Here is a 24,861-nt window from a genome sequence, read left to right as displayed (position 1 = left end):
GCCTTTACGTCGAGGAGCGAATATATATGTTGTCTCTAAAATGAGCAAAAAATAGTTTCCCGTGTTGCAAAGTATGCATGGTATTTTTCATGCTCAAACCGCTATATGGCCGAACCGAGAGGTAGAGAGCTCATGGTAAAGATGATTAGATCACCAAGTTGTAGCAGACTTAATGAAACCAAAGGAGGGGACCAGATACATTTCTTTTAAAATTATAATTTGCGCTCAAAGGTTTGAGAATATATTATGACATTATGCTATTCACGGAGTTCCCACTTAAAAATCGCATTTCTAAATTTAAATCAAGACTTTTTATTCCAAGCGCAGTCAGAGGTAACATGTAGAACCCAATTTTAAACTTAAATTGACCTCCCTCAAAATCTGAAGACAGGTCCACGTTTCAAATACGACCGGAGAGTGCTTTATTTTTACTTCATTTTTATACTTCTGCAGGAACCCTCAAAAGGCTAACGTTGCCTCAGAAATAGCAAAGCCAGGCTTAAAGAAAAACGCACGGTTTTGTATCACAAGAGAATATCTCTCATTGCTCAACACCTGGATGCAACTATTCGAACTTCACAACTGTGCGTATTGCATATGTAATGTTATGAAGGCGAACTGGATACCGTAAGTTTACAATGGAGTTACAAGTTCTCGCCTTGTGCATCTTTTAATGTGTGTGTTCGTCTGAGTTACGGTACGCACCAGGCTTTCGCCGACGAGCTCCTACATCGTTACTTGCCAATAGAGCCCAAAAATTATAAAAATCGGATCTCTACAAACTAACCTAGACAAATAATGCGTATACAAAGAATAATGACTAGATATCTCTGAGTTAGCAGAAGTATACTCGGGTTACGTTAAAGCGCACAAGATCTTCATCTCGACTCGATCCCTGGTAATAATTCACGTCAATTCAAGAAGAGATTGTGCTATTCTGCTGTACTAATGAAAAACGTCGTATGAACAGCCGGATGTTGCCAAAATTCCACTTATGAGACATTTATTTTTAAGGAAGTTTATGAACCTTTTTTCCTTGAAATTTTCAGGTAATGTTGATTAAAGTGCAAATTAAATTCTTCGAAAAATTGGGAGAAAAATCTCCACAAATTGCCTCGAAAATTCGTATTTTATCAGGCGAAATTTGACAATGACTAAGGGCTCGTACGGCGTTCTTCCTTAGCACAGCAGTGTAAAGATTGGACTCTTTTTTTTATAATGCCCTCCTTTTTGTCTCAGAGAACGATTATCCCATCGCGAAATCGTACGTCGTGTGCGTTAATGGCAAGCAATGGCGTGGCGTGTTTTGCGATGTATCGATGGTTAAGCCATTTAAACCTATGGAAAAGGATAATCGATTCTTTACCATAGGTTTGAATGACATAACAATCGATACATCGCAATTCACGCCACGCCACTGCTCGCAAGAGCCATACGCAAGACATCAGGAGCGGCAAATTATCAATAAAAGTAACAATGAAGAATCTAAACTAGTTTTAATTGAGCTCTTGTCGAAATGAGTGAATTATAAGGATAATTGAGGTAATTATCTTGTAATTACTCCAAAGAACTTTGTGCAGAATCCCGCCGTCTCGCCGCAACTCTCCGTCAAGGAGTTTCCCGTCCTATTGTTCCTCCTCCATCCTCTTCCTTTTCGTTCCCTCTTCCTTTCTCCGTTCCCGTCTCCCTTTCCACCTTTTTTTTAGACGACCAAGCTAAAAGCTGTAACGCTCTAATTGTCATATCCTGCGTCTTTTGATTCTGTAATTTAAAAGAAAATTCTCCACCCTCGAAAAGATCAAAGCTCCCATCGCGCAGGAAGCTCAGACCGGACTCGAGTGGTTCCGTAAATTTTAATTGATGCAGGAACGCACGATTTAGTATGGAGCTCATGCAATGTGCTACGTGTGGCACTGATGGGAACTATTTACCGTGTACAGGCTCACTAGCTCGGTGAGAGCTGTATGCTGGATATAGAAGACTGTAACAAAATGGTTAAAACGGGTGCGATTGTTAAGACGAAGGGAGAAAATGATGGAACAGTTACTGTCTCTTGTGGGTTAGGTTAGGATCGACATTGTTGAGATAAGATCATGAGTATGAGATTCCAAAAAGCAGACCCTCTTACATCAGAGCAATAGCTTTTGCTTGCACAGGGCCGAATTTACTTACCTACTTGCCGCCCCCTTCTCATTCGTTTTGAAACATCAATGAAAACCATCAAATGAACGTGCCAGCGGGGGAGGGGTGCATAAGACGCGTTTACTGGTGTTGAAGACATTTTTTGGGAAAGCCCTGTCATCACTACTAGCAAAAGTTCACGGAACTTTGCGCGAAAGTTAAGTTTCGTAAACCTATCTCTGTGTGGACAAGGCCTTCCGCATTCATAAGAAATGAACGAAAAAATTATGAGATAACAAACATAAATTTGGATTAATGATTTTAACTTCCGCCGCCGCGCCTCGCAGACCGCACTGTGTTTGACGCAATGCGTGACGTATTCGCGCAGTCTTGTAGGCGCTATCCGTTTCCCGCTGTCCGCAATTACGCACTGTGTTTGATGTAATGCGTGAAGTATTCGCGCAGTCTTGTAGGCGCTATCCGTTTCCGCTGTCTGCAATGACCGCACTGTGTTTGATGCAATGCGTGAAGTATTCGTGCAGTCTTGTAGGCGCTAATATGTGTTACATGCCGATCGCCGCACCGAGGGCTTCTCCTTTTCATCTCAAGTCCCTGTCATCATTTCTCTCCAGGCCAAATTGCGTGCTTGGTTTCTCTCTTAACTCGACAAATTAAAGGTGCTGTCTCTTGTATCACTGATAGACGACAAAAGTAGAAATTACTATACTCTCAGAAAATTAGAGATTTTTTCGCCTTATCTCGTTTGTAATTTTTTTTCTAAATCCGAATTATTTTTTATACCTGCATTTAAAAAAATTGCAAAATTTGCCGCCCCACATAGATTTGCCGCCATGGGCCGCGCCATGGGCTGCCGTGGCCACCCCCTTAATCCGGCCCTGTGCTTGCAGTTTCCCAATGCACGCATCACTGAGAACGGAGAGAAAGCTAATGCGCCTGAATTTCGATGTGTATGCAACACATGCATCCGCAGAGCACGAATAGTTGCAACAAAACGTTTGCATTAACTTCTGCTTTTGTAAGCAGAACTCAACTTACTGGACAACACAAATGTGACTTAAAGACGCTGGACGAACGAAAGCGTGTAACTATGTGCTAGGACAAATTTCACGCAGACGAGATTTCGTGGACGAAATACATGGGACGAAAAATATTGACGGACAAAAAAAAAATTAGACTAAAAGTCCTGTGACCATCCGGATTACTTTTGTCGGACAGAAAGTCAAGTTTTCTAAAAAGAAAACGAGGAGAATTGGACCAATTGCAGCCTCGGCCGATGCAGAGCCGCATCGGTAATTGATTCAGGAACCCGGAACGAAAGCATATTAAAGCGAGGCACCGGCGAAAAAAGGCAAGTAATAAAACGGCGGAGTGGCATAATAGAGACTCTATTAACAATACACAGATTAACCGGTAAAATAAAGGCGGGGGGTTCGGGGAGGACAGTAGGTGGGCAAGGCGGAACCGTCGCGTCGAGTGCTCGATAAAAATGTAGTCGTGGGGGAAACCGAGGGGAGGGGGCGGGGGCAGAGGGGTGGAGGGGGGGGGGCGCTATTTGGACATCCGATTAGCAGACGCTCAACTTATCAACAATAGTTGCAATTGGCCCCGACAATGGGCTGCAATGATCGCGGGGAAATTAGTGCCGGCTGCCGCAACTTAAAAGTAGGAGCGGTGCCCAATTAAAGTTGATATTCAAGCAAGTCGGCCCCGGCCTGGATCAACCCCGACGACGACGGGAGCCTCCGGTTTCAGCCACTGGCGGCGCCACTTGTCTCTCTCTTCCACCCCCTCCCGCGTTCTCCCTTTCTCTCTGTTGTGCAATTCATACCCTCTCTGCTTCCGTTTCCTTTTCGCGCTTTCCTGGTCCACTTCCTCCTCCTCCATCGACTACTACCCCCCGGTCATCCCTTGTTGCGTTTCGATGATGATCGAGAGAACAACTGAGGGTCGAGAGGAGTTACCCGATGGAAACTGAAAAGATTCCGTAGTCGTGCATATCGTGCGATTCTAGACAAGAATCATAAGAAGTCAATAAATTAGTGGCGTGGCGTGCTTTGCGATTTATCGATTGATCTGCCTTTTGAACTTATGGAAAAAGATCGATAAACAGGGTGTTCGCAACGAGCACCTTAATAACTGATTGTTTTCCATAGCTTCAAATGGGGATACATCGATAATCATTCCCACCAAGCCACTGGATTAAACCATAAGAAAAAGAAAAAGAAGCATGACGAAGGCTCAAGTCGGCAATCACATATCTCGTTCGCGGTGTCTGACAAATCTCCGCGTTCAAGTATTTTTTTAAAGGAGAACAAATGGACATCATTCCTTGAAGTTTTTGCAGAATTTTCTTCGCACAGAGAAGAAAAATCGCGGCAGTTTTAAAGAATTGCCGTTGAGTAGTATTCTGTTTAAAAAATAAAAGTATGACAGGAAGTCTGCGACGTCGCAAACCGAGATATGTGATTGCCGACTTACACCGTCGAAATGGAACCAACACAGTATAGACGTAGAGCGAGAGAAAGGACGGCGCAGAGATACGACTATTCGTGCTTGATGGATGTCCGTGTTGCATCTACAAAATTGAAGGCGCGATGGCGCTAGGCGTGAACTCGCGATGCTCTGCTCTACATGCTGTCAATAGAGAATTTGCATGCTAATTTTTTAATGCTTCTTCTGAAAGTTCTTAAAGAGCTAATTTCACAGTATTTTTCATAGTCTGTTTCTAATATGGGAAATAGTATAAAAATAGATTTACAAGTGAGAAAATGCACCGCCTATAATGACGTTATCTGGCGGCATTTACCGTTTAAACACACGTATTTTAGCGAAGTCTTCGACGTCACAAACCGAGTATGTGGTTGCCGACTCACACCGTCTATGAGTGTTTTTTGGACCTCTTTTTGCTATGTTTCCATGCATATAAACGTCAAAAAACGTCGTGCAAACTTTCGGGAGCCGCCAAATTTTCTCTCATAAAATGTTTATTTTTGAAGAGATGTATTGATATTTTTTCTTGAATCCAAGAATTTGCTTCCTTTTTGCATGGCGCCAACCTTTTTATCTGTCATTTGTTTAAAAAGAGAGTTGTGGTACCTGACTTTGGTGATTTACTTTCGTTTTTAAGGGACAAGCAGGCTAGTGTTTACTTCTCTCCGAATAAAAAACTTGAGATGCCTGAATTCAATGTTTTACGCTGGAGCTCCTCTATTTAATTTAAGTGGAGAGTTTTCAATCCCCTTCTCGTGATCTGTTTAAAATTCTTATGTGAAAATCGTCGTGTCGTATCATACTTCTGCCTTTGCCCAAAGCTCCTTAAGACAGTTTTGAAGTGTGACATTATTTCGCACTGTCATTTTTCCCAACATGTCCGTCAAACGACAAATAAATTGAAAGTTATCGATGATTTTTGCACAGTCAAATGAGCGGCAAATTCGTCAGTAGACGTTCAAAACGCTTACAAAAGCAGAAGTCAATGCAAACGCCTTGGTGCAACTATTCGTGCTCTGCGGATGTGTGTGTTGCATACACACCTAAATGCAGGCGCACTGGCTTTCTCTCCGTTCTCAGTGATGCGTGCATTGGGAAATTGCAAGCAAAAGTATTGCTCTGATGAAAGAGGGCCTTCTTGTTAGAATCTCATGTCGTTTCTCGCACGAAGGAACGTTACTCCGAACAATTCAAATTTTTACGGGAATGTACCTTCGCAATTTTCGTCCAAAATGTGTCTGATTTTTGCATGTGATCGTGAGAAAAATCAGTGGAATTTTCAGTTAAAAATACCAAAGTTTCTCCAAGTAAAAATGCAATTTTTCGAGGAAAAATCTTGCAACAATCAAATGTAGCTACAGTTACAACCCTTCGCCTGAGAAACGGCGATGGTGAAACTGCAAAAATGCGAATCTCGGTTTCGCCGCCAGTGGATCGAGTCAATCTGGGAGGTCGGACATAAAATTTTTGACTAAAACTGCAAATTTTGATGTTTATTTCATCACATTTTTCATTTCAAGGGGTGGTTCCGGCGGAAAATTTTACGAGGAAACCAATGGAACCACTTAGGGAGCTCAAATTTCTGTGTAAACGGAGTTATAAGCATTAAAGTTCCCAAATTTCGCCCGACCTCTCCTATTGACTCGATCCATTGTGCGCCATTGCAGACTTTCTGCAGCTATACTTCACTTTTCACAAGGAAAACTTTCGAGCGTCATTTTTTGAAAATTTCAGTGATCATTTTCTTCTTTACAGAGAAGATTCGGTGAAAACTTCGAGCCAGGGTGTTGCTTCAGTCTCTTTTTAAAAAACAAAATAGGAGCGGAGATTTCGGAACTCCGCAACTGACATACGCGTTTTTGCAGTTTCCATCGTCGATTTTTGCCCCTTTCGCGAGTATTTTTGAAACCTCTTCGACGTTTTTGGTTGGACAAAATTAATCCTCCTGTCAATTATCTTTCTCTCTTAAGACGAAAGGATGTATGATTTAGATTTAAGCAGTTCATTTAAGCTGGCAACAATAGGACCAACTGGATTACATTGCAAGAGGGAACCACTATCTCTGCCCCCTCCATAAAAGCACGTATCTGCAAAGGGAAATTAATGGCATATATGTTGTCTCTAAAATGAGCCAAAAATAGTGGTTCCTTTTTGCAAAATGTAATCCAACTGGTCCTAACTTCCTTGTGGTCAGCATAGCACATTCAATGCATACAATACAACAAACTACATCGAACAATATTTGCAAAAAAAAAAAAACCCGCTTTAAGGAGGACCAAAAGGAAATATAATTGCATCAATAGACAGGCTCATGGAGGATATTGGTTCCTTTTTATCAACTGATCGATTGCCAAACTCTGGAACCACGTTACAAAGTTTTAAAATGTCCCGTACATAAAACTTTTACTGGAGAGGCAAATCAGCATCATGTTATCAATTATTTTCTCCTCGATTTCATGTTTGACCTGTAACATTTCGGACGGAATTCTTCAATCATCTTCTACAAAATAATGTGGAGAGGGGGGGGGGGGGTCGGAGTTCCTATCGCTGTTCTCATACTGTATTTTTCTTCTTAGAATTCCTCATAATAACTGCACGTAATATTTTTCCTTCTTTTTGTTGAATTAATTTGTTATGTGTAAACCTGACAACCTTAGTTATATGCAGTCTGTCTGAAGAATGTGCTGATGCTGAGCATTGCAATGTAACCAACTGCGAGACTTAATAAAAGATACCTATGCGAATTAGTCCAAGCCTACACCTCGACCCGTGATCATTGCTCTCTTTTTTCTTCCTCAATGAGCTAAAATAACACTATACTTTTAACGTTGATTGGCGAGAAAATTTTAATAATATCTCGTCTCTCTCACGGCTTCCAGATGTCTGGAAGCTCCAATAAAATCAGGTGTTTTTTTCTAAGAAACGGAACGATAAAGTATATAATAATGTGAAAAACCCACTTGAGGGCGAGTAATTATTTAACAGTAGCTTACATGCGCTGCTGAGAATAGCCAGAGACGTAGCTCAAATCGATCCAATGAACCTGATTACGATTGAAGTATAGACATTCATTATTTTCAGATTAACATTTATTTTCGGACATACTAAGTGGATGCGTATCACTCACACAAGCCCAACCCACACATACTACCCTCGTGAGTTTATTCTACCGGAAGAGGAGAGTAATTGTTAAGCTGTTGGTATTACGACGTAGCTTTATTACAAATACCTAATGGCGAAGATCAGATCTTGCTCTAGAAATCATACATTCACTGCGTGGGTAGGTAGGAAAGCGAGAAAAAACAACTATTTTTAAATATTTTTTCATTTCATTCATCAACCTTAGACCTTCGGAACCTTTATTCTACGAAAAATTTGCAAGCCCAGCCGGGGTATTTTTAGGATGGGCATGTGTGAATGGTCCTTCAAGATTTTATGTTCATCTTTAAAAATTTTGGCTGGACGTGAAATCCATTTGGTATTTGTGGATTAAATTATGAGGATGAATCCACGCTAAAAAAAAAATGCTTGAGATATTATTTTGACTTAAAGCGTCATTTCTTGGCAACGAAATTTGGTATTTCTTCCATCCACTTCTTTAATCCACACGGATTTAACTTAAAGTCAGAGTTTTTAGTTAAAGAAACGTTGTTTTGTTATCGTTTTTTTAACGTTAACTTAACGATAACGAAAGAACGTTCCTTCAACTCTTAAAAACTGATTTTAAGCTAATCCTCACGAATTTACCCGAAAAAAAAATCGTCGACAAGAAACAAGGCTTAAAGTCAAAATAGGTACTACCTATCTCAAGAATTTTTGTTTTCCAGTGTAGTTTCTCATGCAGAGCTTGAGAGGATTGGGGCAAGGGAGTTTAATTGAGTAGAAAAGTTCCTAAAAACTAATCAGAGAGAAGATAAGGCATTTGGAGTAGAAATGAAGCTGTGCACCCTTAAAAAGTCTCGAGTGAAATTTTGGGCCACAGCTGTATCCTGCCGTGCTGTGAAGGAAAAACGCCGTATAAACATTCGAGAGTTGCCAAATTTTCTTCGATGAAATGCTTATTTGTGATGAAAGTTATGAAAATTCTTTTTTTACGTTTTCAGAATCTTTAGGTAAAATTGTGAACAAAATGGGCCTGTTGCAAAACTTTTGCTAGAGCAAAAATAAGAGTTGTTTCTCATAGATAATGCCTCAAAAATCACGATGAGCGCATCGGCAAAGTCTGAAATGCACTCATAACTTCACAGTCTGCGTGAGAAATTTGCGGTTTTTTGAGCTTCCCGCTTCAAAAACGATACTACGGCACAGGTGAACATTTTGTAAGAGGAGTCGTTCCATCGTCGGCAATAATCATCATGGCCGACGCCAATCCGCCGAAATACGTTTGATGGGACGAGATAACACCTGAGCTGGATTAGACCAGATAACAATCGTGTGTGTTAACGTTCATATTTTCACGCCCGAATTGATTGACCTTGAACTCTCCTCGAATTAACGCGCGGAACTGCGCTCAAGCGTCGGCCATGATGAATATCGCCGACGATCGGAGCGACTCCTCTAACAAAATGTTCACCTGTGCCGTAGTATCGTTTTTGAAGCGGGAAGCTTAAAAAAACGCAAATTTCTTACGCAGATTGTGAAGTTATGAGTGCATTTCAGACTTTGCCGATGCGCTCATCGTGATTTTTGAGGCATATCTACAAGAGACAACTCTTATTTTTGCTCTAGCAAAAGTTTGCAACAGGCCCATTATCTGAACAATTGGGAGGAAACTATCCATAAGTTTACCAGGAAATTCACGTTTTATCAAAGGAAATTTGGCAACGCCTGAAGGTTCATACGGCGTTTTCATAGCACGGCAGTATTGCGCCCAAAAACCCAGAGTTATATGAATGCGGAGCGGAATCTATTCTCCCCCAGAGTGGCTTAAGGTTCAGTTACACGATCAAATTGAGCCATCAAACTGAAGCTCTGATTGGTGGAAAAAGACCTGATGTGAGGATGCGACCAATAAGAGGCCCAATTTAATGGCTCAATTTGATCGTGTAACTGGACCTTTACACTATTACGGAGCGGAATCTACTCTGTTTGCGATGTATCATACGCATTTATGGTGCTAATTTCACTTCGCATTCATATCCCTCGGGATTATTTTTCGAGACTCTGGCATCAAATGAACCGAATTTATCAGAAAGAAACCAACCCACAATAAGTTGAAACTAAAAAAAAATGAGGTTTGAAGTTTTATTCCTGTATAAGACTCAATGTAGAAAATTAACTTCAACCTCCTCTTTTCACAATCTAATTTTTTTTTTCGACTTGAATGAGTTTTTAGCAGGAGAAAATATCCGACTTGTGCGGAACTCAAATTTTTTTGAAAGCGTGGATTGGTTTCTCTCTGCTAAACTCGATCCAAATTTCACTCCTCGATTGTTAACAGCACTGGAAAAAAAACACATTGGATCTAGAGTCCAGACTCCTGAAAACATTGACAAGAAAAAATACTCTTGATTCAATTAGATTTTTGCTTAAATCAAAAGCAAATCCACTCAAATTAAGAGGCTTGGTTCTTGATTTAAGCAAAAAGCGATTGAATCAAGAGTACTTTTTCTTGTCGATGTTTTTAAGAGTCTGGACTCTAGATCCATGAATGTGTTTTTTTTTCCAGTGTATGCGTTTCACGCCGACCGCTGCTGAACGCACTGTGTTGGACGCAACGCGTGAAGTATTCACGCAGTCTTGTAGGCGCTATGCGTTTCACGCTGACCGCACTGTGTTTGGCGCAATGCGTGAAGTATCCATGCATTCTTGTAGGCGCTATCCGATCGCCGCGCCGAGGGCTTCTTCTTTTCATCTCAAGTCCTCGTTATCATTTCTCTCTAAGTCGCGGCGTTCCAGGCTAAATTGCGTGTTTGGTCTTTCTCTTAACTCGACTTATTGAAGGTGCTGTCTCTTGTATCACTAAGAGACGACAAAATTAGAAATTACTATACTTTCAGGAAATGAGAGATTTTGTCGCCTTTTCTCGTTTGTAATTTTGTTTTTATAAATCCGATTTTTTTTATACCTACACTTTAAAAAATTGCAAATGTTTGCAACCCCCTTAGATTTGCCGCCATGGGCCGCGGCCCATGTGGCCAATCCGGCCCTGCATAGAGTCGTATAATGTAAGTGGGAGAGCTGGCGTCAATGGAGAATTTGCAGGTGTCTGAAAATTGATGAATTTCGTGTTTAAGTGGAAACTACTGAGTGAACTGAACACGAAGATACCCTTGGTTCAAGAATTGAACAATTAGTATGGAGAAGATATGACAAAATTATCTAATCTGCTGAAATACGTGTGTTTAAATGGGAAATGCCGCCAGATGACGTCACTAGGCGGTGCATTTTCTCACTTTTAAATATATTTTTATACTATTTCCCATATCAGAAAAAAATTATAAAAAATACCGTGAAATCAACTCTTTGAGCACTTTCAGATGATGCAATAAAAAATTCGCATGCAAATTCTCCATTTGGAGCATTTTCCAGGTCCCGAATTCCGAGACTCCTGTGTGACGCCGAGTCACTTTTTCGATACATAATCGATTGATTTTTGTTACACGGGTACCCTAGGGTGCGTCAAAAAAAATGAAAGTCTGAAATGTTCCGCTCCCCAGGCGGCAATCGATGACGTTTGGTAAAAAAACATGTTTGCCAAAATTTGGGCCAATTTCAACCATTTTAAATGGTGCCAAAGGTCAATTTTGTGACGAAATTATGATATTTTGGTTTAGACCTCGATTTCGTACAAAAAACTCGATTTTACGCTGAAATCGTGCGTTTACGAGAAAAATGCCAAAGAACTCGACTTGTAGAGAATGAAATTTTACATTAGGAGGACGTCTTTGTAACCGATAAAAAACAAATTGAATTAGAAAAACTCAACTCGGTATTTATTTTTTTGGTCCTCAGAATTTCCGAGGTCTTACAAAGTAGAGGTTTAAAAGACTCATTTTTCACGAAAATAAGTCGAAAGAGGGTATAAATGAACTGCAGGCAAGTGTTGAGGATGCAAATGTCATCAGAACTTCTTCAGTTTCAAAAAAAGTTCCAACTATTTTGTACAATCCTCCAAAAAGTGTACGGCTCGAGAAGCAGGATCGTGCTATAATAGTAAGGGGAAAGTGCGGTTTGACCGGGAAAAATTGCGTTACAAACTTTCCCTACCTATGTAATCGTCATCAGTAGGTCCTCCTGAACAACTTCCTAAAAGTTAAAAATGGCCCGACCCCGGAACACCCCTCAAAAAAGTTAAAATTGAAAATGGCGGCCGTAATAAGAGGGTCCGGGAAATCGGTATTTTAAAATGCCCATTCTGTCTCATCATGCGAGGTATCATTTCCTATGTTATTTTGGTCGTAGATTTCATAAATGAATTCCGCAAGGCCCCTTCTGAGCTTACGTTTTTCTCGATAGTCGTATGTTTCCTTAAATTTCCTTTATTAAATACATTTATAACATCAAATTTAAGTTTCTTGGCCATAAATACATGAAAATAAAGACACTTCACTTTCCTTGTTCCTTCGGTGAATATTTAAAAAAATGCAACCTCCTGCCTTTCACATTTGGCCGCCATCTTTGATTTGGAGCGCCCCCTTTGGCCGGAGGGCCTTGCGGAATTCATTTATGAAATCTACGACCAAAATAACATAGGAAATGATACCTCGCATGATGAGACAGAATGGGCATTTTAAAATACCGATTTCCCGGACCCTCTTATTACGGCCGCCATTTTCAATTTTAACTTTTTTGAGGGGTGTTCCGGGGTCGGGCCATTTTTAACTTTTAGGAAGTTGTTCAGGAGGACCTACTGATGACGATTACATAGGTAGGGAAAGTTTGTAACGCAATTTTTCCCGGTCAAACCGCACTTTCCCCTTACTATTATAGCACGATCCTGCTTCTCGAGCCGTACACTTTTTGGAGGATTGTACAAAATAGTTGGAACTTTTTTTGAAACTGAAGAAGTTCTGATGACATTTGCATCCTCAACACTTGCCTGCAGTTCATTTATACCCTCTTTCGACTTATTTTCGTGAAAAATGAGTCTTTTAAACCTCTACTTTGTAAGACCTCGGAAATTCTGAGGACCAAAAAAATAAATACCGAGTTGAGTTTTTCTAATTCAATTTGTTTTTTATCGGTTACAAAGACGTCCTCCTAATGTAAAATTTCATTCTCTACAAGTCGAGTTCTTTGGCATTTTTCTCGTAAACGCACGATTTCAGCGTAAAATCGAGTTTTTTGTACGAAATCGAGGTCTAAACCAAAATATCATAATTTCGTCACAAAATTGACCTTTGGCACCATTTAAAATGGTTGAAATTGGCCCAAATTTTGGCAAACATGTTTTTTTACCAAACGTCATCGATTGCCGCCTGGGGAGCGGAACATTTCAGACTTTCATTTTTTTTGACGCACCCTAGGGTACCCGGCTATCCGATGTAAACAAAGAAGATAGGAATTACTACGTATTCTCATAGAGTACATAGAAGTGAGTGAGCTGGCGCCACTTTTAAGCATTTTCCAGGTCCCGAATTCCGAGACTCCTGTGTGACGCTGGGTCACTTATTCGACACATGATCGATTGTTTGCGATACACGGGTACCCGGCAATCCGATGTAAATAAAGCAGATAGGAATCACCACGTATTCCACACCGCCATTTTGGATCGAACATGTATCGAAAAAGTGACCGAAGCTCGTCGCACACCGGGCTCGGAACTCGTCAATCGTAGCATGGCGCCAGCTCTGCAGCTCTCCCATGTACATCACGACTCCGAGTACTCTATGACAGGAAGCAGTTACCCCTCTGATAAACAGGAATTTGAGTGAAATGCCGCAACGTTGGGACGGAGTTACACCCCATCCGCTCCCAACGGCTCAATTATTAACCTATTTAGAAGTCTGCTCAACGCCGCACCTTCGGATCGGTAAATATGATTAAATACGGCGGATCAACTCGCAGCAGGAGCAAGTACTTACAAGGCTCATTAAACGCGAGATTAGCGGCCTCGATCAAAAATCGATGGCGCTGCCCCCTGGTGGCGGCCGCTCGCGACTCGCGAGCACTTGAGCCGGCACCGAGCGGCCACTCGTTGCTAAATCCAAGATATTAATTTCCGAGCGCTCTGCAAACAGGGCAAAAAAGGCCACTCAATTGTATTCTGTATCATTACCACGCCGCATTACAGCGTTGCCGTCCAGGGCCGTATTCTCAGATTTTCCTCATCCTCTCCTTACCTTACACTGAAGAAAAAATCCGCCCGTGGAAGCCATACTTACGGGCTATACAGACATTCCGTCCGCGTTCCGGGCTCAGAGCCCGAAAGTTCCGGACGTAGCACCCGGAGAAATCCAAGTTACGGCTCCAGCACCCGGAAGTTTCGGCTTCTTAGCCCGGAACGGACGTATGTTTATATGTATAGCCCGTAGCCTTAGTTTTCAGTGTACGGAAGCCTCATATCGACGGCCGCGGTGCAAAACCACGTATCTCCATTTGTGACGTTGCAGACTTCCTGTCATGCTTTATTTTTTATTTGGAAAGCTATACCTGACATGATTTCTTGAAAACTTCCTCGATTTTGCTTCATTGTTTGCAGGATATCTTGTGTAAATTTCAGGCTTTGAAGTTGGCTTGCAGCCCTTCAAAAAAATAAAAAAATAGGAGTAGAAATTTTTGAACACCGCATTGGAGATACGTGGTTTTGCGTTTCAGCTATTTATATGGATTACACTGTGAGTAGAGGATCTTGAGGGGACCTTTAACTTAACTTCATGATTAAAGTGAAGGGGTAGTTTTTAAGTGATCTAAGTAAGATAGTGCTTGATTGGGTTCTTCCTAGGAGGAGAGCCCCTCTCCTCATCATCCTTCCTCTGATGTTAGGGCGTATCTCTATTTCTTAATGAGCTCTGGAAAGCGTATGGAGCTGAACGGAGCAGAGGGCTCACGTGAAAATTGAGATACGCCCTTACGTCAAAGGGACGAAGATTTGGGGGTCTCCCTTGGAATATCATTTGTCTGAGGAACAATCACGAATACAGCCCTCATTAAATGGATTACATTTTGCAATAAGGAACCACTATATTTGGTTCTCCCATGAAATCACATAAAGGGAAACCGATGGCATGTGTGCCGTTTCTAAAATGGGCCAGAAATAGTAGTCCCTTATTGCAAAATGTAATCAAAATATCCGAGAAATCATAAATTTGTAGCCCTTAGAAACTTAGCAATACCGCGTATTGTACTTCCACCGAGTTGCAAGGACTTCCGCCAAGGAGGGGTCCGGCGGGCCGCGCCTTTGGGGCGAGCGGCTCGACTCGAGGGGGTCGCGGGGGGGGGGGAAGCTATGAGGGGAGGGGGAGGCTGCTAGGGGAGGCAGTGCCAATAAACGCGGACCACCCTCGGCGTGTGTGTTAATCCACTATGACACTAATATGCTAAGTGACACCCAAACCTTTTGTTACGGGGTCAATTAAAAATGCCCGCCCAAGCGGCACAAATAATGTTGCCATTCACCGGAATCAATATACGGCTCCCGCAATTCGAGTTTCGCAAGGTTTGAGGTTAGGCCGAGTCGCCGAAAGAAAGGCTCCGGATCGCCTCAAAGGCTTAGAGCCTCCGCGGATTGAGCCTTTGTGCACCCGCGGCCATGACACCTTTTCATCGCGATTTCTTGGCTGGAATTGACTCATTCCGTTTGACTGACCGTCTTGTCATTACTCTCTCCGGATTCATTCATATTTCCCCGATGCGCATAAAAAGTGAAGATCTTCCACATTCCCCTTTCCGATTGTTGAAATTGATGGACAAAGCGATAGACAAAGAAGACATAGGGAGTATGAAGCGATCCTATTGGTTGAAACGGGTGGTTTTTATAGGCTTAATGGGTAAATGATGGACTTACGACAGGGTCTCTCAGTGGGTTGCCATTAGTCAGTCAATTACCCATGTCATTTGTCCTTTGCAACCACCCGCTTCCACCAATAGGATCCCTCCATATCCCTTACGTCTTCTTTGTCTATAGCTTGGTCTATCAGTTTCAACAATCAGCTCGCTAAGCATGTATGCAACAGAGATTTACGAAGATTGGTAATGTGTAAAATTAGAGATGTAAAGCTGATCCTAGCGTAACTTAGCTAGAAAATAGACTAGAATTTTGCATGGATTTTTTTGAAACTACAATTTTGAAGTAAAAAATACAAACCGTCATGACTCCTGTTCGGTTTGATATTTACAGGCGTTTTTTGTCCAAAAAACTTCGTGGAACCCTCCTGTTCTCGTGTATTTAGAATTTAATTTTAGGTTTTTGTGGGCTAATGTTCTGCTTCCTATGACAATAAATCACATGCGATGGTAAATGGTGATAAAATATCACCAGAAGCTCTATTTTATTTCGGATCGTTTTTGAGTTTAAGATTTTTTATTTCAGTGAAAAATAATCCTAAGGCCACCACTCGTTTAGTGAGAGTACCAAAAAGTTTCAAATTTTTAGCTCCGAAGTCAAATTTTGGAACAAAATAAGAGGCCATTCAAGTTTTACGTAATGCACTTTTCCCAATTTTTGCTCCCCCCCCCCTCCACCCCTAGTAACGCACGGTGACGCTGGCTCAAACTTCCCCTCCCCTCTAAGTCCGTCACGTAATACTTGAATAGCCCCCAACATGCAGCAAAAACATTTTCCATTACCAACAATTTTCGGCTGAACACAGTTTTTTTTCTATTTCCTGGACTTCTTTCTTAGAGTTGGAGAATGGAGAAGTTGCATGTGTGAGGAATTTGCAATTTGACTGTTGATTCTGACGTAAAAGTTTGCGAGAAACACGATGGTGCCACTGGTTTTCTCTGAAATCAACTCCCAAGCTCAAAAGAAGCTCTCAAGTTGAGGCCAAAATGGAGGGGATATCCCACGCTATCCTGAGAGTCCACCTCTACATTGAAACAAACTCTCCAAGCAAAGATAGGGAGCAAATACACTGACAGAGCTGCCACTTTATTTGGGGACTCTTAACTGAAATCACGGCAACCCTGTCAATGTATTTGCTCCCTATCTTTGCATGGAGAGTTTGTCTTGATGTAGAGATGGACTCTCAGGATAGCGTGGGATATCCCCTCCATTTTGGCCTCAACTTGAGAACTTTTTTCGAGGTTGGGAGTTAATTTTAGAGAAAACTATAGGCACCATCGTGTTTCTCGCGAACTTTTGCATGAAAATCAACAGTCAAATCGCACATTCCTCACACATGCAACATCTCCATTCTCCAACTCCAGGAAAAAATTCCAGGAAATGGAAAAAACTGTATTCAGCCGAAAATTTTTGGTAATGGAAAATGTTTTTGCTGCATGTTGGGGGCTATTCAAATATTACGTGACGGACTTAGAGGGAAGGGGAGGTTTGAGCCAGCGTTACGGTGCATTATGCATACGGTGCAAATTCCTCACACATGCAACATCTCCATTGTTAGAACATGCTAAATCATTAGGATGCATACCTGTACTCGGGCTTCGCTGAGGTCGAGTCGCATGGCGAGCTCCTCGCGAGTGAAGACGTCCGGGTACTGGGTCTTGTCGAAGGCGCGCTCGAGTTGGTGGAGTTGGTAGGTGGTGAAGGTGGTGCGGCTGCGTCTCACCTTGCGGGGCTTCGAGTCCCCCGGGCCGCCCCCGCCCCCGCCGCCGTTGGCCGCCTCCTCGTCGCCTCCCATCCCGTCGCTCTGCAACCCGCACTGCTCCGGCCCCGCTCCGTGAGCCGGCCCCGTCGGCGTTGACAGGTCCAGCTCGCACGAGGAGTTGGACCGCGAGCCGCTGTCCTGAGCTAGTCCCATACTTTCTGCACACACGAAAAATAAAGATGAATTAGTGGTGTGCAGGGTTCCAATTTTTATGAAAAATAAAATCGCGAAATTTCATGTGAAATATTTGGACTGCATTTTGCAAAAAGGAACCAGGAGCATTGCGATGTTGCTAAAATTGTGCAACTTATATTGTCTTGGAGGGAAAACCTGATTATCTATCCACAGTTTCTATATTTACTCGCTGAAAACTGTAAATTTATAACAAAAATGGATGCATTTCAAAAGGAACCACTAGCATTGCAAGGATGCTAAGATTGTGCAACTTCATCCTTTGCAATGAAATTGCGGAAATTGTGAAAAACTATGAAATTTAGATGGTACCTAACTTTTGTCTTAAATTTACAGTTTTGAGCGAGTAAAATAGAAACTATCAAGGGATAATCGGGTTTTTTCCTGCAAGACAAAAGAAGTTGCACAATCTTAGCAACATTGCAATGCTAGTGGTTCCCTTTTGCAAAATGCAATCCAATTATTCATGAAAAATGAAATCTTGAAATTCCATGCGAAATATTGCATGAAATTTCAGAAGAATATGAAAATTATCGAGATGTTTTTTTCGATATTAAATGCAAAATTATATGAAAAGCGACTGGTTTTCGCTTTTTGGTATTTTTTTAGAGCGTGTTGCATACCCAGCCCCTGATAATATGTGTCACGTTTTTCATATTTTTCCCAACTTCGTGAAATTTCCTGATGTATCATGGAAATTCTCGCGATTTCACATTTTTCATTTCACCCGTGCAACCTGGTGGAGTGGTGTAAATTCTGTGATGTGAAAGTTTTGATCGAGTTTAGGAGAGAAAAAGCATGCACACGAACGTTGAAAACGCTCTTGAACGTTCCAACGTTTAGATTGGGAGAGGGGGAAGGGGTATAAAGAGAAGGGGGAACGGGTATAAAGAGATAGGGAAGAAGGAGGAGAGAGAGGGGGTGGAAACAGAGAGAGAGAAAGAAATGAGGACTGTGATCAGAAGGAAAGCCCGACTCGAGGAGAGAAAAAACGCCTTCAATCGAGAATGATACTGTGCAACACATGGAAGCTCAAATAGTTGTATCATTACATAATTTACGATATTCTACATCAGAAGTAAAGCCCGACTCGAAGAAAGAAAAAACGCCTTCAATCGAGAATGATACCGTGCAACACATGGAAGCTCGAATAGTTGTATCATTACATAATTTACGATACTCTGATCGTTAAAATCCGAATCCGAGACAAGAAAACAAATTGTAGAAAATCGATTGAGAGATTCTACGGGCAAGGCGCATAAGCACAGTTTTTGAAAAAAATTATAAACCAATCATTTCAACTGAAATAGTCTTGAAACTTAATCTGCGAAAAATTAACTTTTAAAATCCAATTTTTGAGCATTAAAATGTGAGTTTCAATTCTATCTGATTTTATGTTCCTCGAAAATGAAAAAAATTGTACTTATGTTGTATACGCCTGGTCCTTCAAGTTCCCCAATGTTGTTTCTGTCGTTTCTGAAACAAACCTAAAGAGTTGGAACCACTTTTTGCAGAGCGCAACACTTTTGACCCAACATCCAACAAGTAACAATCGATACAGCATGGAGAAGGTTCCTTCACACCTCAACGCTACTGTTGTATACTTACTGCAATGTTAAGGAAGAACGCCGTGTGATCCTTCAGACTTTTCAAGATTTCCCTTAATATAAAAAGAATTTTGGGGAAACCTATGATTGTTTTCCTTCCACTTTTAAACAGAAAAGATTTTGGATAAGTAAATATGAGGTATCTAAGAATTTCAAGTGAAACATTCATTTTTTATCTCAAAAATTGAAATTTTGGGGCTAAACTTGGAAACATGCGAGTGTCTTCTAGTGTTTTCCTTCATCACGACAGTAAAGCAACGGCAAACTGCAAACGACTCGCGTGTTGGCTCGCGACCAGTCGCATGGACACAACGAAAGTCTTTGAAAATAGAGCAAGGGCAAAAGACCTGCGTTGATTACGGCGCGGCAGGCGTAGAGATACAACTATTCGTGCTCGGTGGATGTCCGTTTTGCATCTGCAAAATTGAAGGCGCGATGGCGCGAGGCGTGAACTATCTTAGTATGCTTCGCTCGTACTGCTAGTGCGATGTCTCTCGGATTCGGCAGAACATTGGAAAAACGAGGCCCGAATGCATCCCCTCTATCTTCGGCTATGTTTACACTACACTGAAAATTTTTTTTCTTGATATATTATTTTGACCTCAAGCGTCGTTTCTTATCAACAAAATTTGGTTTTTATTGAGTCGAATCCGTGCGGATTCAACTCAACATTTGTTTTTTTTTGAGTGAAAAAAGCGTCGCTTTGCTATCGTTAGGTTTATGTTCAAAAAACGATAACAAAACAACGTTTTTTTAACTTAAAAAAAACTAACTTCAAGTGAAATCATTTCGGGTTTAACTAGAAAATCCGAATTTCGTCAACAAGAAACGACGCTTTGAGTCAAAATAATATATCAAGAAAATTATCTTTTAACAAGGTGGAGAAATGGTGCTGGGTCCACACCATTTCGCGGGGAAACAAAGCCAAGAAATACCAAAAATTAAAATTAGAGTCAAAAATACATTTTTAGAACTCTAATGCGCACCAGTATGAAACTGAGGGGGGGAGAGTGTTCAGCTCAGGCAGTTTGCAATGGAATATTAAGTTGGAGTCACGCCGAGAGATCTTTACCGGTTTGGGCCTTATTAGACCTCATCAGAAGATCACACTCAGCAGTGACTTTAGCAGTGACATTATCTTTTAAGTGTAGACTTTTTTTTCTCGATGCGATGTCTGATTCTCGTTTTCGGTGTGTTTGTAGACCTATGACTGAAACTCGTATGCAGTGTCCCACTCAACCTATTGAGCACGTGTTTTTAGCAAGCCTCGGGTCAATGATTGTCCCGGCTTAGGCATCTAAGGGTTGAAGGAAACCGAATAGGACATGAAATATAAACACCTCTGCAATTCATTTGCACACTTAGCGTGCGCTCTTCTCGCAGGAAGTGAGGTTAGTAGACACGATCCATGAGCAAGATTGGTACCTGTAATTTTTTCTTACATCAGAGAAAAAAATACCTGTTGCCCTCTAATCGAGCGAAGAATCCGTTACTTATGTTGTTATTGTTGTTCTCCTGTCATAATAATAGGAAGTAACGATTCTCGACCGAGTTCATAGGATCGACGAAAAAAGTGGACTTGGATAACTGGGACACAGTCAAGCATACAAGGAAACACTGCTCCACATCGATTCGCAGGGGTCTTAAAGGGCCGAGGGGAGGGGGAGGAGGGGGCAATTAATCGGATTTGAATTTAACTTGCTGCAGTAAAAACCTGGTGAATGCGAATTAATCGTTTAATACACGATGATGATAAAAAAGGGTCCGTCTGAGGAGTGAATCAGTTTAATAGCGGCATCGTTTCGGTGGAGAATGTGATACTTGTAATCGCATTGTTATTGTTTTGATCCGCCATTGACTGGCACGGGTGCGACCCCATCCCGAATCTCCTTCGTTTGGACAACCGGATCCCCGGGCTCGTAATCCTGACCGGAAATGTAATGTTATCCTCTTTGTGAAAACTTGCAGAGGGTCCAAGGCGTGGCGTCAAAGTACATGCACTGGAAAAAAGAAAAAAAAAACACATTGGATCTTGAGTCCTGACTCTTAAAAACATCGACAAGAAAAAGTACTCTTGATTCAATCAGAATCTAGCTGAAATCAAGAACACAGCCACTTAATTTAAGCAAATTTCGTTATGATTTAAGCAAAAATCCGATTGAATCGAGAGTATTTTTTCTTGTTAATGTTTTCAATAGTCTGAACTCTAGATCCAATGTGTTTTTTTTTTTTCCAGTGTGTGTACCGTGGAATCATTCTAGCACTAGCCTAAATGTTATACTTTCAATTAGATGATTTTTACTTTCTCGCTTTCCTAGAGTAGAGGAAGTATCGTCATCCTCCAAACAAAAAGGAGGAAAAACTTGAAATTTCATCATTTCTAGACGTTTTAAGGTCCGTGGAGTCAAAATAACCATATTTGAAAAAATGTGTGTCCGTCAGTCCGGCGCCCCCCAAATCTGCGTACAGCCATGTCTCAAAATCTATCTGTTCAATTTTATTCGAAATTTGCAGAGAAGACCATACCTATAGTCTCCTTATTTTATAAGGTGGATCTTCAGCATTTTGGAGAACCATTTGAGAATCGATCGATAGTTCCTGGTTTTATGAGATATTATTCCTAAAATATTGTCAACTAATCGATTGAACATATTCCTGCCAAACGGACCAAGAGACAGGTGGGGGAAAAAGAGGTGTACTCGTTAGTCGAGGGCCGTAAAAATGAATAGGAACTATAAAGCGCCAGTGACGTCAGAGGCATTAAGGCCGTCGCCGCGGTCGCCCTTGTGGATCATTAACTCATAAGCCTTGTCCACAACGGTCTTGTCATATGCCCATGGCTCCCCTTTGTCTGGAACCTTATGGCGGAAAGAAACTTCAAACCCACTTTCTGATGGTTAAAAATGGGACTTTTGCGGTGAATTTTTCACAGAATATTAATTAAGACTAATTTTAGTTAAAAAATTAAAATATCATTTTTTGCTTCAAAATCTACACTTACCCCACTTGGCCCCTACACTTATCCACAAACAAAAATGGATGAAAATGCACCCTTAATCCTACACCCTTAACTTTACGTGAACACAAAATGTGATCTCAGTTAGGAAGTGAGCGAAAAAATCACCGTCACGAAAAAAAAAGAAAAAAAGAAAAAGAAATGCAGGTGGAAAGTGGGTTCATCTTCATACTTTAATTGCATCTGGGGCTACCGCTACCGTACTTATTTCGGCAGCCTAATTATGAAGCTCCATTGTAGCGGACAGCTTTTTCCAGTGTTTACCCGATTAAAACTCACACGCAGGCACTTAAACCCCCTTGATGAGTGCTTAAACAGGGATTAAATATTCGAAGACCACGGGGGGTGGTACGCGCTAGGGGTGGGGGTGGGGAAGGGATTGGGGCCCGGCAGCGGGTGACGTGCTTCCAAAAGTCCCAAGCTGCTTGCGTGGATCTGAGTTCGGAGCAGAGCAACACAGCTCGGGAGATCCGACAAGGTTGTCAGATTGGAGGTGAAGAGAAAGGTGAAATAAGTTCATAAACTTGAATTACCATAAATTTGAATGTTCCTGCGAGGAAATGTAACTTAGTCCACGGAGGCGAAACTTTCAGAAGAGCGATTGTTGTCGAATTTAGTTAAAAAATTGGATTTTTGGGTCTCGACGAAGGACTCTCTAGCATCCTGCGGGCCGATTATTGAAATTGATAGACAAAGCTATAGACAAAGGAGACAAAAGAGATATGGAGAGATCCTAATGGTGGACGCGGATGGTTGCAATGGACAAAAGGAGGAAGGTAGCAGACTAACTAACGGCAACCCACGAGAGACCGGGCAGTTAGTCTATCATTTTCTCCCTTTGTCTATAGGAGCCACCCATTTCAACCAACTGGATCGCTACACACTCCCTGTGTCATTCTTTGTCTATAACTATGTCTATCAATTTCAAAAATCGGCCTGCTGGAGAGTAAATATCGAACGAGTTGGTTGATATTAATGCAAATTGTGATTCTTCACCAACCATTTCTACAAGTACGCTTGTAAAATTTCCAGTCATGCAAAGGTAAAATAAAAAAAAAAAAGCACTGCGAGTACTATAAAACTTACAGTGACGTAACGTGTTTGCGATTTATCGATTAATCTGTAATTTTAACATATAAAAAAAGATCGGTTTATATTGTGTTCGCAATGAACACCTTTAATTATCGATTCTTTACCATAGCTTCAAATAGGGAAACACAGATAATCGATCATTCACGCCTCGCCACAAGATATTACGATATCATATGATGGAGATATCATCATTACCCTGACCATAAAAGAACGTACACAAAGATTCGAGTTGATCCGTGGATTTCATCATTGAAGTTTAGTCGGTGAGAAGTTTTTGATGGCATACGTTGTACACCCGAGCTTCCTCAATTCAATTGCCGAAATTAAGAGGCCTTATCACACGACAGCAGGCAGATTATTGAAATGTTGTGTTTGTCGATCGTACATAGACGACAAGGGAAAAATGGCGCAGTGTGATTGGTCTGCTGTGCTTTATCGCTGCATTTTCGTGACTATGGGGTAGAATAATTGACGAAATGCAGGACATGCTATCGGGAACTCAAAAGATGCCTTCAGCTTGTCGTCACTTCTACTAGACATAGGCCGGACAAAGCAACGATGAGACGTAGCCGACCAATCACACTACGCCATTCCACCTTTGTCATCTATGTCCGGTCGACAAGCAAAACGTTACAAAAATCGGTCCTCAGATCTCCGATTTGAAAATCTTATGTTTTATAAACTTTGTAATTTTGCAGGTGCTCGCAAGGGAATTTGAGAAACATTATTTGTATAAACTGGCAACGCTGGCTAGAACAAGAAGCCACGGATCCACGTCGAAAAGGCCCCCTGTGGGCTGAGCCTTTCAACGCCGCTAAATACTCGATCATGTGTATGCTTTTGCGGGCAGTCTGTTCCTTTAACCACTGTCTTTTACCCCTTGCCTTAGCTCCCGCGTACCGAGCCTCCTTCTGTCAACCGACGTTGTCAATTTTATCATTTTGAACACGAGGGAACATCCTGAGCATGGAGGAGAGGGGTATGACTGCATGCGCATATACTGCAGCCTTGAAGAGGATTGCAACCTCCCATCATTCATTTACTCCTCTTGACGAAGCTTTCATCTCAATCTTCCGTGAGAAAAAAAAAAGAAATCACTCCTAAGCAAATTATACGGTCTCTTCCCGAAAATTTCTGAATCGAAGCTCCGCGGAGAGATTAAAAGGATTCATTGCGAGATTGGTGGAGAGAAAATGACTCCTTATTTCAAATAATTGGGTTATTGGTGATCCTCACCTCGCACTGGATAAAAACACATTGGATCTGGAGTCCAGGCTCTTAAAAACATCGTCAAAAAAAAGTACTCTTGATTCAATCAGAATCTAGCTTAAATTAAGAACCAAGCATCTTAATTTAAGCGGATGTCGTTTTGATTTAAGCAAAAATCCGATTGAATCAAGAGTATTTTTTCTTGTCAATGTTTTCAAGAGTCTGGACTCTAGATCCAATGTGTTTTTTTTTCCAGTGCGGCCTGTTTCAGTTTCTTTCGCCCAAAAATAAACAAAATCTTTGATCAAATTTTAACACCTCAACAACGAAAACAGTTCATTTTTTTTACATGTGATCTAACGGAAGAAGAAACACCTGTACGTCTAATCCAATTCAATTTAGA

General features: G+C 41.4%; 1 protein-coding gene across 2 annotated transcripts in view; it reads right to left on the bottom strand.

The window, feature by feature from the left end:
- hbn (aristaless related homeobox homeobrain) overlaps positions 1–24,861 on the bottom strand; it is a 37,563-nt gene that overhangs the window by 4,839 nt on the left and 7,863 nt on the right. For both annotated transcript variants that reach the window (XM_072301791.1, XM_019042807.2), the window contains exon 2: positions 17,166–17,500. In XM_072301791.1, the coding sequence (XP_072157892.1) occupies positions 17,166–17,500 (335 nt within the window). The remainder of the gene's footprint in view (positions 1–17,165; positions 17,501–24,861) is intronic.

This window comes from Bemisia tabaci, chromosome 6 (genome assembly GCF_918797505.1).
Source record: "Bemisia tabaci chromosome 6, PGI_BMITA_v3".
Lineage (NCBI taxonomy): Eukaryota > Metazoa > Arthropoda > Insecta > Hemiptera > Aleyrodidae > Bemisia > Bemisia tabaci.
The sequence above is the reverse complement of the archived record's forward strand: the minus strand, read 5'-3'. Positions and strand labels throughout refer to the sequence as shown.